The 14,358-nt window shown below is 37.0% G+C and overlaps 1 protein-coding gene across 2 annotated transcripts in view; it reads right to left on the reverse strand.

Moving 5' to 3' along the window:
* Positions 1-14,358, reverse strand: part of rapgef5b (Rap guanine nucleotide exchange factor (GEF) 5b) — a 65,428-nt gene that overhangs the window by 36,783 nt on the left and 14,287 nt on the right. For both annotated transcript variants that reach the window (XM_039674867.2, XM_039674868.2), the window contains exons 8-9: positions 13,502-13,572; positions 6,573-6,698 (exon numbers count right to left, since the gene is read on the reverse strand). In XM_039674867.2, coding sequence (XP_039530801.2) covers positions 6,573-6,698; positions 13,502-13,572 — 197 coding nt within the window. The remainder of the gene's footprint in view (positions 1-6,572; positions 6,699-13,501; positions 13,573-14,358) is intronic.

Raw genomic sequence — 14,358 nt, forward strand, 5'->3', positions numbered from 1 at the left:
ATAATAAGAAAATAAAATATATTTGGCTCAGAAATTTAAGGGTGCATTTCTGGGTTGAGGAACATTAATAAAACCAAATAATCTCACTCGACTGGGTACTATAAAGTCATATTCCAGAAAAAAAAGTTATTGTGAACTTGAGAGAAACACTACAATCACACTAAAGTGCACTAAAGTGACTGTATGCGTCATGATTAGATCTTGAAGACCAGTTCTGTGATTATACAGGGGCTGGCGCAACACTTTTCTGAGCTTCAGCCGAAAGCTATAGCCAGTCACCTTGTATTGAGTATATTGCAAATGATAGGGTTAGATGATTGTAATGCATTTATTTATGCAACCATTCTCAGAGACAACATATTGTATGTGACATCAGCCTGGTGGCATATTTATTTTACGCTCTCACTTCACATTTTTGCTTTGTATCATTAAACAACAAAATGCGCTCAGATAATTTGTACTGTATACAACATAATTATTACTGATTCTGTGACCATGGCTAGTTGGCATGCATGCATCCATCCATGCATCCATGCATCCATGCATCCATGCATCCATGCATCCATGCATCCATGCATCCATCCATCCATCCATCCATCTATACTAGTACATTTTTGCATACTGAAATGCTAAACTATTATACTATATATAAATACTGGTATATACGGAAGAGGATTAGAGCCAAGCTAAAATAAAAATAAAATGAAACCATCACGAGATTAAAATCATTATAATGCGAGATTAAACTTGTTTAATTCTGAGAAAAAAAGTCGAAATACAATCTTGACAATAAACTCATTAAATATCGAGAATAAAGTCGTTGTGTTTCGAGAAAAAAACTCGTTAAATTGAGAAAAAAAAAGTCGAAATACAATTTTGAGAATAAACTCATTAAATATGTCGAGAATAAAGTCATTGTGTTTAGAGAAAAAAAGTCGAAATACAATTTTGACAATAAACTCATTAAATATCGAGAATAAAGTCGTTGTGTTTCGAGAAAAAAACTCGAGAAACAATTTTGAGAATAAACTCATTAAATATAGAGAATAAAGTCATTGTGTTTAAAGAAAATCGTCGAAATACAATTTTGAGAATAAACTCATTAAATATCGAGAATAAAGTTGTGTTTCGAGAAAAAAACTCGTTAAATTTTGAGAAAAAAGTCGAAATACAATTTTGAGAATAAACTCATGTTTCGAATAAACTCGTATTTCGAATAAACTGTATCCATGGTTACTTTGTAAAAACTTTTGGATTAATGCCACACTACCATTTTCGGTCCCCATGTCCGCGCGGAGCACTCGTCGCACCCTCCAATGCCAGTAACTGTTTTTATGAAGTAGCTAACTGACTATTACTTTAGGATCATTGTTGGTTGTGTGCGCCTCCATCCACAGAATGTAAAGACTGTAACTATATACAGTATACAGCCATTAACAGCAATGCGTACGTACGGATTTAATTGATCTTAGTTGTCCATATGCCAGAGTGCATTTGGGCCAGCGCTTTTCGTTGTTCAAGTGTCGGCTCAAACGTTTTTTTATCAGTAAAGTCCTGCACGGGCAAATCCAGTGACAATTTGTCCAGTGACAAAGTTGATAGTTGATAGCTTGACTAGTGATCCAACTCTGCTATGTCCTCTATCAGTAGACTGCTATGCAATGAACACTGAGCAAATGAATTATTCTCTACATTTCATTTCATTTCACTTTTTTTCTCTAAACACAAGGGCTTTAATCTCGAAATTTATTGAGTTTATTCTCAAAATTTAACGAGTTTTTTTCCTCAAGATTGTATTCCGACTTTTTTCCTTGAAATTTAACAAGTTTAATCTTGCATTATAATGACTTTAATATTGAGATGGTTTTATTTTTTATTATTGCTTGGCCCTAATCCTCTTCTGTAGGTATACTATATACACCAATGAAAAACATGGTTTTTTTTTTATGAGCACAGTTATGTAAATTGCAAATGCTTTTGTCACCGCAACACGGAGCAGAAGCCTCTGGAACAGTGTTATGTTTATGTAAGTGTCAAAAAGACAATGTGATATTTTAAATCATTTCCTTGTCTGTTGATATTACTTTGCACAAAGGCTTCCAAAATTCCTGCAGTAATAAACAAAAAAACTTTTAACCATATGCATAATTTACAGCTCCAGGGTTACATGGATATAGAACACATTTATAACAAAACCCACTAGATTAAAGCAACTAAAGATGAAAAAATAAATAAAACAACAAAATGTATTCCCTATTGGAAAAAAAACATTAAATATGTACAGTATATAGAAAACAGACCCATAACATCATTATTATAAAGACAGAATAATAATATTTAGCTTCAATTCACACATTAGATTCCCTACAAAACCAAAAACACAAACTAACTTGCAGCTCAGAAAACAGAAAGCATATACTTTTACTTTGAAACTTTAGTTTACTCTATCCCAATCCTTTCCACTGCAAAGAGGCTAAACAAACTATTAAAAAAATATGACAACACTTTGATGATGAGTGAAAGCAGAGAGCAAGTAATATGTGTGGTATGCACTTAGAAGAGATTCTTAAATAAACATCAGTACACGGTCATCCCTCGGTACTGTCTTTTTTACTCTCATACCGTCTTTGTCTCACAGCTGCCTGCTGTGTTAAGACATGCTCATGCCAAGTCCAAAGTCAACTACCAGCATCAAATATTCAGAAACCATTCCGACACCAAAAAGTAATCGGTTTCAAGTCTGATGCATAATTGTCAACATAATCTGAAAATGTCAGAATGAACTGTTCCATATACACACAATTAAACAACCATGAATCCGATCATTAAAGATGGATCATAATGTTATGATATATTAGAATTGGAACTGGGCATGTTGCAGTACAAGGGACTCTCACCAGACTGCCATGGATACGCTTACCGAGTCAAATTCAGCCTTGCTTTAGTAGAAAATACCTCTTAGCAAACTTTTAGTCATAATGGTGTCAAATTGTGATGTTCCCCGCAAAAAGAATTCAAAGAGTTTAGCGGGAGTAAGTTGTCGATCTGAATATCTGCGAGCGGTGATACAAAAATGCGGAAGTACAATCTGTGGTTTTCACTGTCAAAATTATGCAGAATGATGCATTTTGCGTAGGGGTGTGCCATATCATACCATCTACGATAACACCGGTATACATTTTTACATGATAAAAAAAAAGTGTAATCGCAATAGAGCATCACAGTCCCGCCCACAGCCGGTGCCGGAAGTAAAAATTCAATACAATTTCTACATTGACATTTGAGATATAAGCCATAAAAACGTAACCATAAATGGTAGACTTAAAACCAGCTACGGCTGTACTAAGCGATTGTATATGCTCATATAAACGCCAAAAGTTCATGGGGCACTAACCTTGTTTTAAGATAAATGCCTTTTATTCGCGATGTATTGGATAAGTACTTCATTACCCACAATCCTAAACAATCCCACAATCCAACAGTGATGCATCTGATTGTTGGAAGTCGTGTCACGTGTCTGAAACCCCGCGAAGGTACGTGAAGACTGAAGATCGCCTGATAACGTAGGGCTAAGTTCATTGGTCGCATTTCTGAGACGCCCGCGCGCCATTGGATGTGCATTTGCCACAGCTTAACTAATGAGCGAGCCAGATACTCAATGTTTTTGCATGTTGAGCTGCAAATGCGTTTGCTTCAGTAAATCGAGGAAAAGGGGTTTCCCTGTACATTCACTATATAAAATTCACAGGAGGAAAAAGTTCACGTGCCCGTCGTCAGATTTGGAAGTCGCTCAAAAGGCTCTTTCACGGTGGTTTTCAGACGACTTCAGTGAGGAGCGGTGGTTTATGGGAGGAGTAGTTCCTTTGCTCGGAAATGAAAATATGTACACAGGCTTGTACCCTCGACTTTTTTTGGATTTTCTCTTCGTTTTTTCACTCGAAATGATGTGTTGTATGCTTATGAGTTCAGCCGTAGCTGATTATCCTCAGACATGCTCTAATACTCTTTAGATATGGATTTTACAAAATGTCAATGGGAGAAATGAATGGGAAATTTACTTACGGCACCAGCGCTCTCTCGAGCTGTGGGCGGGACTGTGATGCTCTCTATATCAATGATATAGTGACGCAATGACGTATGGCGCATGCGTCTTCTCTCTCTCGTCTCTCAAAATGGGTTGCACAAGCGCTGCAGGTGGCGATATTACACTCTCGCATTTAGTAGTCGGGACATGACGGAATGTCACTTGCACAATCGGGTCAGCAGTGCATCGTAACTATAGTTTATAGACCATTTCAAAAGATGTAAACAACACTGGCCCAGAAGCACTTCCTGTTTCAGTTTGTAACCGTTTTCTTTATTTCACATGTAAAGAAAACATCTTAAAGATGTTTGTTTAAATTTTTGATTCAGTTTTAAATGTTCTGTTGGTTCTATTTTATCCCAGCTTTTATGTAGTGTTAAAAAACTGAAACAGGAAGTGCTTCTGGACCAGTGTTGTTTACATCTTGTGAAATGGTCTATAATTTCCATGTCTTTTTAAGTCTTATGAGTTTAAACATTCAAGCAATTTTAAACTACAGTAATCGCATGCTCTGTGAGAGATGGTTTTTCTGTGTGCATACAAAAGTTACTTTTCATTGCTTTAATGGCAAAAAACGTGCAAAATTGGGTCAAAATTACGGTCTTGGTTCGTATACTCGTAAACAAAGTCGTTTAAGTCTTAAATAAGATTTGCGCATGTAACAGTGTGACAGCCAGTGTAATGAAACCCGTAATGAATCCGTCCATTAGCTCTAAAAGTGACAGCAGCCATATGTGTCTGTCATTAATGTTGTCATCAAAACAACAAAAGATAGCTTTATTATAAAAAATCAGAATTAATAGCCTATGTATTTAAAGGGATAGTTCACCCGAAATTGAACGTTTTGTCAGTAATTACTCACTTACTTAATGTAATTCCAACCCCGTAAGACTCTCTTTCAAAAGTTTGCCAATTGTCAACCCTCTTCGTATTGTTACAATCAATGTCGGTAGTAAAAGTACAATAAATGAACAATGTTTACTCTTTCTCTGTATTACCTGGGGCCTATACCATAAAAAGTCTTGCATAGCCAGACCTTCAGACTGACGGCAGAAGGTCTGGACTCCATCGCAGATTTCATTGGCAGATTTCATTTCATATCCCCTTAAAGGAATACTCCACTTTTTTTTTTTTTTTTTTTTTTTGGAAATAGGCTCATTTTACCACTCCCCCAGAGTTAAACAGTTTTACCGTTTTCAAATCCATTCAGACGATTTTCTGATATTTAGAAGAATGTCAGTAACCAGACAGTTTCTGGTCTCATTGACTTCCATAGTAGGAAAAATACTATGGAAGTCAATGAGACCAGAAACTGTCTGGTTACTGACATTCTTCTAAATATCAGAAAATCGTCTGAATGGATTCAAAAACGGTTAAACTCCCACTATTAACCCTAACTACTTGCTAACAACACAAAACTTCTGAGCCCAGCCTCAAATTCTCAAAAAGGATTTGGATCAAAATAGCTTTTGATTAAGACAACACATTACAAGTGGTTTGTCTTAAATCAATATTTAAGTTCCTTATCATGGTAATAGGTCAAATTAAGGACAATTCTACTTTTGTCTCAAAAAGGTCAAATAAATATCTCTCCCAGAAAGAACGGCATGACACCCAGAGCAGGAGAAGTGATTGGTTGCCAGCAACCTTTATGGGGCTCACATCAACTCTTCCTGTCATTGTGAGTGGCCGCCCGCCATCAGGAAGAGGCAACTGGGACTATTGTGGGATCAACCAATCAGAGACTAGCATGAGATTGGTGCCCTTTTTGGTTTTAGAAAGTCTCTCCTGAACCAGCTTTAGATTTGAAAACAGATTCAATGATAAAAAGTGACATCAAACAATGACTTTTCTTTCAAATAATGATATCAATCAACATATAAGGGTGCTGCTTCACAAACCACAACAAAATAGTTGTTATAATATAAAAGAATACCTTTTCTGAACAAATACACACACACAACAAAACAACAAATTGTCAAGTGCTACCAAAAAACTAAATATGCATGACATTGACTATAAATGCCATTCGAATGTTTTCGAAAAATTCGAAATACAATGATTATTTACTATATATATAGATTTATAATTTTTTTTTTTTTTTATAGATTTAATTGTTTTACCCACGTCCGTCACCCAGACGCTCGATGATAAAATATGAAAATCCATTTAAAAAATTGGAATCATTACATAAAAAGAAAAACAGAATAGTCTAAACAAAGAGTGAAATAAACAGAAAACATTTTAATATTACATGATTTTATTTCAGGAACTACAATTTCGCTACTAATAAAGTAATTTTAACAAGGATGTAATTTTTTTCAAATTAAAAGCATAAAAATAATTTAATTGCATTTACTTTGTATTTAAAATACTAGCCGTATTACTGAAGTTTCCAAAAGAGCCCAAAGTTGAAAACAGACCCTAATAATAATACTAATAACAGTGTGTGGACTGATTGATGCATGAACGTTAGTTTGCATCTCACCTCAGCGGGCCTTTCGGTGGCTCTGAGCGGGCTGTGTAGAAGCCGGCATCCGTCTTTGGCCAGTCTCTGGACCATCTCCAATCGGCTGATATCCTCTTTATCGCGTGTACCAGCCCCGGGGCCCTGCTGCAGTGCAGGGGACACAGAAAACACATACCTCAGGCCACAGTCCCACGCCATGAGACTGCAACACAGTTTGACAATCAGTCCCACTGTCTCCTCCAGCTGTCTCTTTACTCAGGTGAGACTGAAGATGGTCACGCTAGTCCTGAGGGTTTAGTGAGCTCCAGAAGCACACAACCGGTCAAGAGGAAAGCTCTCAAACGTGAAGACTCTGAGACAGTGTTGCCTGAGGGGGAGAGTGAACCTGACTTCTCTCTCTCTCTCTCTCTCTCTCTCTCTCTCTCTGTCTTACGCACATAGCCAGGGTGGGGGTGACCAGGAAACATCTGGCAGTCCCTCCAATCCTGAATAGGAAGTATCACAATCTCCAGAAAATGGGAGAAAGGCCAGCATGAGGTCTAGGGCAGGTTACTGATGGGTTACCGATCATGTGCACTGTTTGTATATCATCTAAGTTCAAGTGATTCATAAGGTCATGTGCTAGCAACTTGGCATCTTGCAAATATTATATGCATCTATGACAAATAAGAGTGTCTGCAGTAAAGAAAATCTTTTCAAAATCTAGTTTAAATAGCAGGTACAAGTTCTTAGAAATGTGTATTCTTGCTGGTTTCATATGATTTTATGAAAACATTTACACAATTTTCAGCAAAAGTTTCGATGTAATGACTAAAAATGTCAAAAAAGTAATAACATATTTTCCTTGAATACATCACGTGAATAAAGGCAGGGTCAACAAACGTGACATTTTAGAGCTTGAACTACCGTAATCTTGACCTTTTCATAAAAAGGTCAGATATTTGTAGAAACTTCCTGATCTTGATGCACAATCATAAGGGTCTAGCTCCTCTTTATGACATAATTTCCTTTTCCTTTTCTCCTCGTTGGTTGAACCATATGACTTTGTTTTTTTTTTTGCACTACATGACATTGTTTTTAATTTTGTTTTTTGACAAGTTATCAAAAAATTAACAGTGCAATAGTTTTGTCATTTGTTCATTTTTAAGAAATAGTAATTAAAAATTATTATCTTTTCAAGGTGTTTCTTTTCAGGAATTTGAATGACATTATGATATCAGGACTGTTGTATCACCCAGTCATTTTTTTACTTTATTTTGCAAAAAGTCTTTGTATTATTAATTGCCTTTTTAATATGTTTTTGAAAAAATATTAGATCCATAGAAAATGCACTATAAAATCAACTATAGTTGATTTTATAATTGATTTAATAATTGACTGTAATTACAGTATAATATGCAAAGTTCAATTTTCAAAAAAAAATTTATATCTGTCATTTAAGGGTGACATATATAGTCCTACAAAAACTCTTTTAGGTCTAAAACAGTTTGGATAGCTATTAATATGAGAGTTATAAGACATTATTTAAGAGATTTAAGTATTGTATTACATGAGTAGCTCTCGGACACTTTCATTTTTAAAAAGTAGCTCTCAAGTGAAAAAAGGTTGGAGACCCCTGCTCTAGATCTTATCTTTTATTTAGTGTACATACGAGTTGCTTATACAGTTTTATCGGTAGATGCTAAGAGACATTAATTTATATATTACCTCTTACCTGTTTGCAAACTTTTTTTTTCTTTGATGGCACATTTTCCTGACCTTGTTGCTCCCCCCTGTGCTTTACAGCTTTACAGGGGGTATGTCTTATCTAAATGAGATGTAAATGAGCCCTAATGTCACTCCCAGCAGGAGAGAGAGGTGAAAACTCCACAATCTTTAGAGGCCGTTTTCTCATCTTTGAGCTTTTTTGAGTGCCTACCTTTAAACGGCCACAACGTATCCAGATATTAACAGATTTCATTACACATCGTCGGAAAGCTTGGAGACTACACTTTCAGAATCCGTGAATAACTCAAAATGACCCAGAACTGACTTGTGTCCCTTTCTGTGATCAGTCACAAATGGTATGTCACTGACCCACATAATGTGGTTAGTTCACTCAAAAATTAAAATTCTGTCATCATTTACTCAACCTCAAATTGCTCAAAACCTGTATGAATTTATTTATTGTGTTAAACACAAAACAATATATAAAAAATGTGGGTAACAAAACAGTTGATGACATTAACAAGCATTGACTTCCATAGTATGGAAAACAAAAAACTAAAAAAAAATAATAATTAATACAGATTTGGAACAACTTGTAGGTGAGTAAATGATCACAATTTTCCTTTTTGAGTGAACTATCCCTTTTAGTCACACTTAATAATTAACTTCATTGAAGAAAATTGGGAAAAAAATAGCAAACAAATAACGGTCCCATTTCTCGCATCTCATTTAACTTTTTTTTACAATTAATTTTACTGTGATTTTAGTGGATATATAGAACTTATGTAGCCCCGCCCCCTTTTAGCTTCCAGTTTGTATTTCCACAGCATGAAGTTAAGATCGTTTTAAAATCGTATATAAAAACGCTTTTAAAATCATCCCGGTCTACTGACATTTGTTATGACATCCACTTCAAACATTACAACGCTCATGATAACTTTATTTTGTTAACTCTACAATAAGTAAATCTACTCCACCAGCAAATACCTCTTCAACAGCGATGCGATAGTTCTTCAACGGCAACGGAAGTTCAAATACACAATTCTAAAGACGGCTGCACACTTGTTTCTCTGGCGCATAAGGTCAAAGTCAGTTCCCTTCAAAATGGCAGAATAAACCACTGATCGACCAAATACAATAGATCAGGAATAATCTATAAAGTTACAAATTAATTATCTAAATTTTTAGATTGTATTTGACGATGTATCCGGTGTAAATTTACCTCTCCATTTAGAAACAATGGCAAATGCCACATGTCCAGAGGAGAAACCTGTGACCTCATTCTCTGATGTAAGGGAAGGAGAGAGGAATTTGTCCTGAACACACTCAACTATTTCCATATCAACTCAGCTGGCTATATATGGAATCAAACCTCATGCTAGACAAATTCAACACAAGCTGCGTCCCTGACATTCTTCAGCACTTCAGTGCAGGGAAGAATATAGAAAACAATGGGCAGTTGGATTGAACTATACTAATAGCATAAACCTGATAAGAGTGAATTACCAGAAAAAGGCCCAATGATAAGCAATTAAGATAACATATCCAATCCAAACATAACAAAACTAATGTCCATGGGAGCTTTCAAACATGATCAGGCTAATTGACCGTTTTCTTTTTTCATTATAAATACAAGACTGAAAACCACTTCATATCTATAATATATTACGAAAACAAAAGCTTACACTCCAATTCAAGACTACCAGCAGTTCTCAACTGAACCAAAATATTGTAGCATGGTCTGATAGTGTCTAAAACAAAGCTGAGCGCTCCTAATCACATAATCGTGCATAGTTAGAAATGGCCTTATATTTGAAATCAAGGGTATAAACAAGGCTTGGTTCTAACTGGACCACGAGACATAAGGACAACGTTGACACCATTATACAGTTTCTACAGTTTCATTTGAGAAGCACGCCAAAACAATGGAGTGGTTCACACAAGTGATCAGGGCTGTTTATGGTAATGATCTTTCAGCGCTATATCCTCTCATTTTTATCTAGACTAGAGCCAAACGAGCTATAACGAGCAATCCAATATCTTTGCTTTCGCTATGCTGATGATGAGGTTATTTTAACAACAGTAAAAACAAAAACAAAAAAGTGAACAGCAAAATAGATTAATGCTTTTGCCAAAACAACTGCAGAAAACAAGAATGCAGCAAATACTATTTGTATCTGTCATACAGGTACTCTTTCAATTCAAATAAACAAGTTTGTTGACAGGACCTTTTTTCATCTGCATTTAGCCTTATTAATCAGAATGTTTAAGGGATACTCCACGTTTTTGGAAATAGGCTCATTTTACCAACCCCCCAGAGTTAAACAGTTGGGTTTTACCATTTTCGAATGTATTCAGCCGATTTTCTGATATTTAGAAGAATATCAGTAACTAGACAGTTTCTGGTCTCATTGACTTCCATAGTAGGAAAAAAAATATATACTATGGAAGTCAATGAGACCAGAAACTGTCTGGTTTGATATTCCCTTCTCAATGATGTCATCGAGAAGGGAAACTCGTAGCGAGTGACTTCCTGGATTGCTCGGCATTGCCTTTTCAGCGTGAGAAATACACAGTGTGGCGTGTGAGTGTGTGAACTGGTTGAATTGCGCGTGTCTCACGCCCATTGCGTGAGACTTGAGAACCCTGCTCGAAGAGGACAGTATGGGCTGTCAATCCTCCAAAGAGAACTTGAGGTAAAATATAGTTTTCTTATATATTTTTACTTCTAGTTTTAACGTTAGCACCACCGTCTCTCTTTCGTTTGGTCTTTTTTGAAAGTTGTATACGGAAAAGCTTGTGCTCCTATTGGTCAACCTTATACATGTGACGGAACCGTGGTGGACGACCGTTAAAAAAATTAAACATGCTAGTCTTTTTGTCGTGAAGCATCGCAGACGCGACGTAGGTTGTCGCCTACTATGACACACTATACGAGATGATACGATCGATTCTCGTGTCTCGACGCCCGTTGTCGTTTACGAATCCCCACGACACCCTACGTCAAACAGATCGTGCCAAAATCGGGCTAAAACCGTGTAATCTGAAAAAGGCATAACACAGATTTAGACAGATTGGTGGACAATATTTGAGAAATAGGCCTTTTGCGTACACAGAGTTCAGCTCTTGAAAAATGGGGGCAAAAACATTTTATATATATATATATATATATATATATATACACTCACCGGCCACTTTATTAGGTACACCTGTCCAACTGCTCGTTAACACTTAATTTCTAAGCAGCAAATCACATGGCGGCAACTCAGTGCATTTAGGCATGTAGACATGGTCGAGACAATCTCCTGCAGTTCCAACCGAGCATCAGTATGGGGAAGAAAGGTGATTTGAGTGACTTTGAACGTGGCATGATTGTTGGTGCCAGAAGGGCTGGTCTGAGTATTTCAGAAACTGCTAATCTACTGGGATTTTCACGCACAACCATCTCTAGGGTTTACAGAGAATGGTCCGAAAAAGAAAAAACATCCAGTGAGCCGCAGTTCTGTGGGCGGAAATGCCTTGTTGATGCCAGAGGTCAGAGGAGAATGGCCAGACTGGTTCGAGCTGATAGAAGGGCAACAGTGACTCAAATAACCACCCGTTACAACCAAGGTGGGCAGAAGAGCATCTCTGAACGCACAGTACGTCGAACTTTGAGGCAGATGGGCTACAGCAGCAGAAGACCACACCGGGTGCCACTCCTTTCAGCTAAGAACAGGAAACTGAGGCTACAATTTGCACAAGCTCATCGAAATTGGACAATAGAAGATTGGAAAAACGTTGCCTGGTCTGATGAGTCTCGATTTCTGCTGCGACATTCGGATGGTAGGGTCAGAATTTGGCGTCTACAACAGGAAAGCATGGATCCATCCTGCCTTGTATCAACGGTTCAGGCTGGTGGTGGTGGTGTCATGGTGTGGGGAATATTTTCTTGGCACTCTTTGGGCCCCTTGATACCAATTGAGCATCGTTGCAACGCCACAGCCTACCTGAGTATTGTTGCTCACCATGTCCATCCCTTTATGACCACAATGTACCCAACTTCTGATGGCTACTTTCAGCAGGATATTGCACCATGTCATAAAGCTGGAATCATCTCAGACTGGTTTCTTGAACATGACAATGAGTTCGCTGTACTCAAATGGCCTCCACAGTCACCAGATCTCAATCCAATAGAGCATCTTTGGGATGTGGTGGAACGGGAGATTCGCATCATGGATGTGCAGCCGACAAATCTGCGGCAACTGTGTGATGCCATCATGTCAATATGGACCAAACTCCCTGAGGAATGCTTCCAGCACCTTGTTGAATCTATGCCACGAAGAATTGAGGCAGTTCTGAAGGCAAAAGGGGGTCCAACCCGTTACTAGCATGGGGTACCTAATAAAGTGGCCGGTGAGTGTATATATATATATATATATATAATCAGCTGAGTCCAATTGGATATGAATATTATATAAATGAATAAAATAAAACAAACACACACACACACGCACACACATACAGAGTACTACTGCTGCCCAGATGAAAATTTCTAAAACTTTTCCAGTGTACATAATGTTGGGTGTATTTTGAAACACGTAGAGATCTACTGTAGACTGTGCATTTGTTGTTGTTCTCGTCTTAAAACTTAGATCTAATATCAGCCAATATATAGTTTATGGGCTTCAAATAATATTGGTAAGCAGTTCATGGTTATACTAATAAATCTCAGTGTTTGATTTTAAAGACATTTTGTTTACTTTTGTACGATAAACTATTTTGGTTCTATGTTCAGACTGCCGCTTAAGGCAAACCAGTCGAAGCAAAATCATTTGCGAGCCAACAGTTCACTCTGATAATATGATGTATATGTTACAATCTGTACAGCACTGTTTGTCCTTGTGAAGCACTGCTATTGTGTTGTCTTGATCACAGTTTCGTCAGATGTGCTGCAGTGAACCATCAGCTATTACACCGTGCTGGAACAGATGAGAGCCTCACAGACAAGCACAAGGCTCTGTCCTGACACACAGTATAGAGTATCCATCTATTACCAATCACAGGCTCTTTCTCTTTCTGCCAGTTCAAGGGCTTTCTACTGATGACTGAGCTGCGGGAAGGCAGTGCTCAATCAGGGGATGTATGGACAGCCCCGGGCAAGCAGGACAGCTGGTGAGCTCAGCAAAACATATGCACACCAATACATACACACACTGTCAATGTAAAGCCAGCTGCCAAGGAATCTGTTTTCTCATTACCTTGCGCACAGCAGGACTGGGAGATGGTCCTTGCGTGTTAGTATTATGTTGTGGACTGCTCTCCTCCATCACTGGAAAACAAGAAATTTACAGCTGAGAATCAGTGCAGTGTCGTGTGCTGCCTGGGTTTATGCTTCTTTCTTTTTTTTAGCAATATAGATTCATGTTTCAGTTCATGTGAGACATCATTAACCTTACACACAGAAAAGAAAGAAAAGAAAAGAAAGAAAAAATTTTTTTATGGTATGTTTATAGTAAGATGCTATAATAACACTTAACATTAGAGTTAAGTTTGGTGCATTAGGGTTAAGTTAGGTTATTATCTTTTAAAACAAACTATTTTTTTAAAAAAAACAAACATTTATAAAAAAACAAAAACTTTTCCATCCAAAATCAACATTAAATAAAATTAAACAATTTAAGAAAACCCTTAAACATATTTTATTTCAGCTAACTGCCAAAGCAACATTTCTAATTTCTGTTTAGTTTAACTTGAAGTAATAAATATGAATAAAAAAACCTATATGGGTCATTTTCATAAACAAACTGGACCTAGTGAAGCATTACCACTTTTTCATGAATATTAGTCATTTATGTATCCTTGCTAAATAGCACAGGTGACTGTACTGTAGCTTTAATTGTAGCTCAGTGGTCACTAAAAACCAGTTCGCTGACAAAACTGTTCATCGATTTGGACCAAAAGGGGTGCTGTCTGAATAGATGAGTTGTTTACTCTGTTTATTTCCACTAGTTTGACCCATTTATGTCTATTTCTACACCAGTTACGAAGATTTTGCCCGTATTCTTTTTGCCTTTCCCCAATTAACACCACTTTCAAATGAGGCCTCAATGAGAAC

This window comes from Pimephales promelas, chromosome 12 (genome assembly GCF_988280905.1).
Source record: "Pimephales promelas chromosome 12, fPimPro1.hap1.1, whole genome shotgun sequence".
NCBI lineage: Eukaryota > Metazoa > Chordata > Actinopteri > Cypriniformes > Leuciscidae > Pimephales > Pimephales promelas.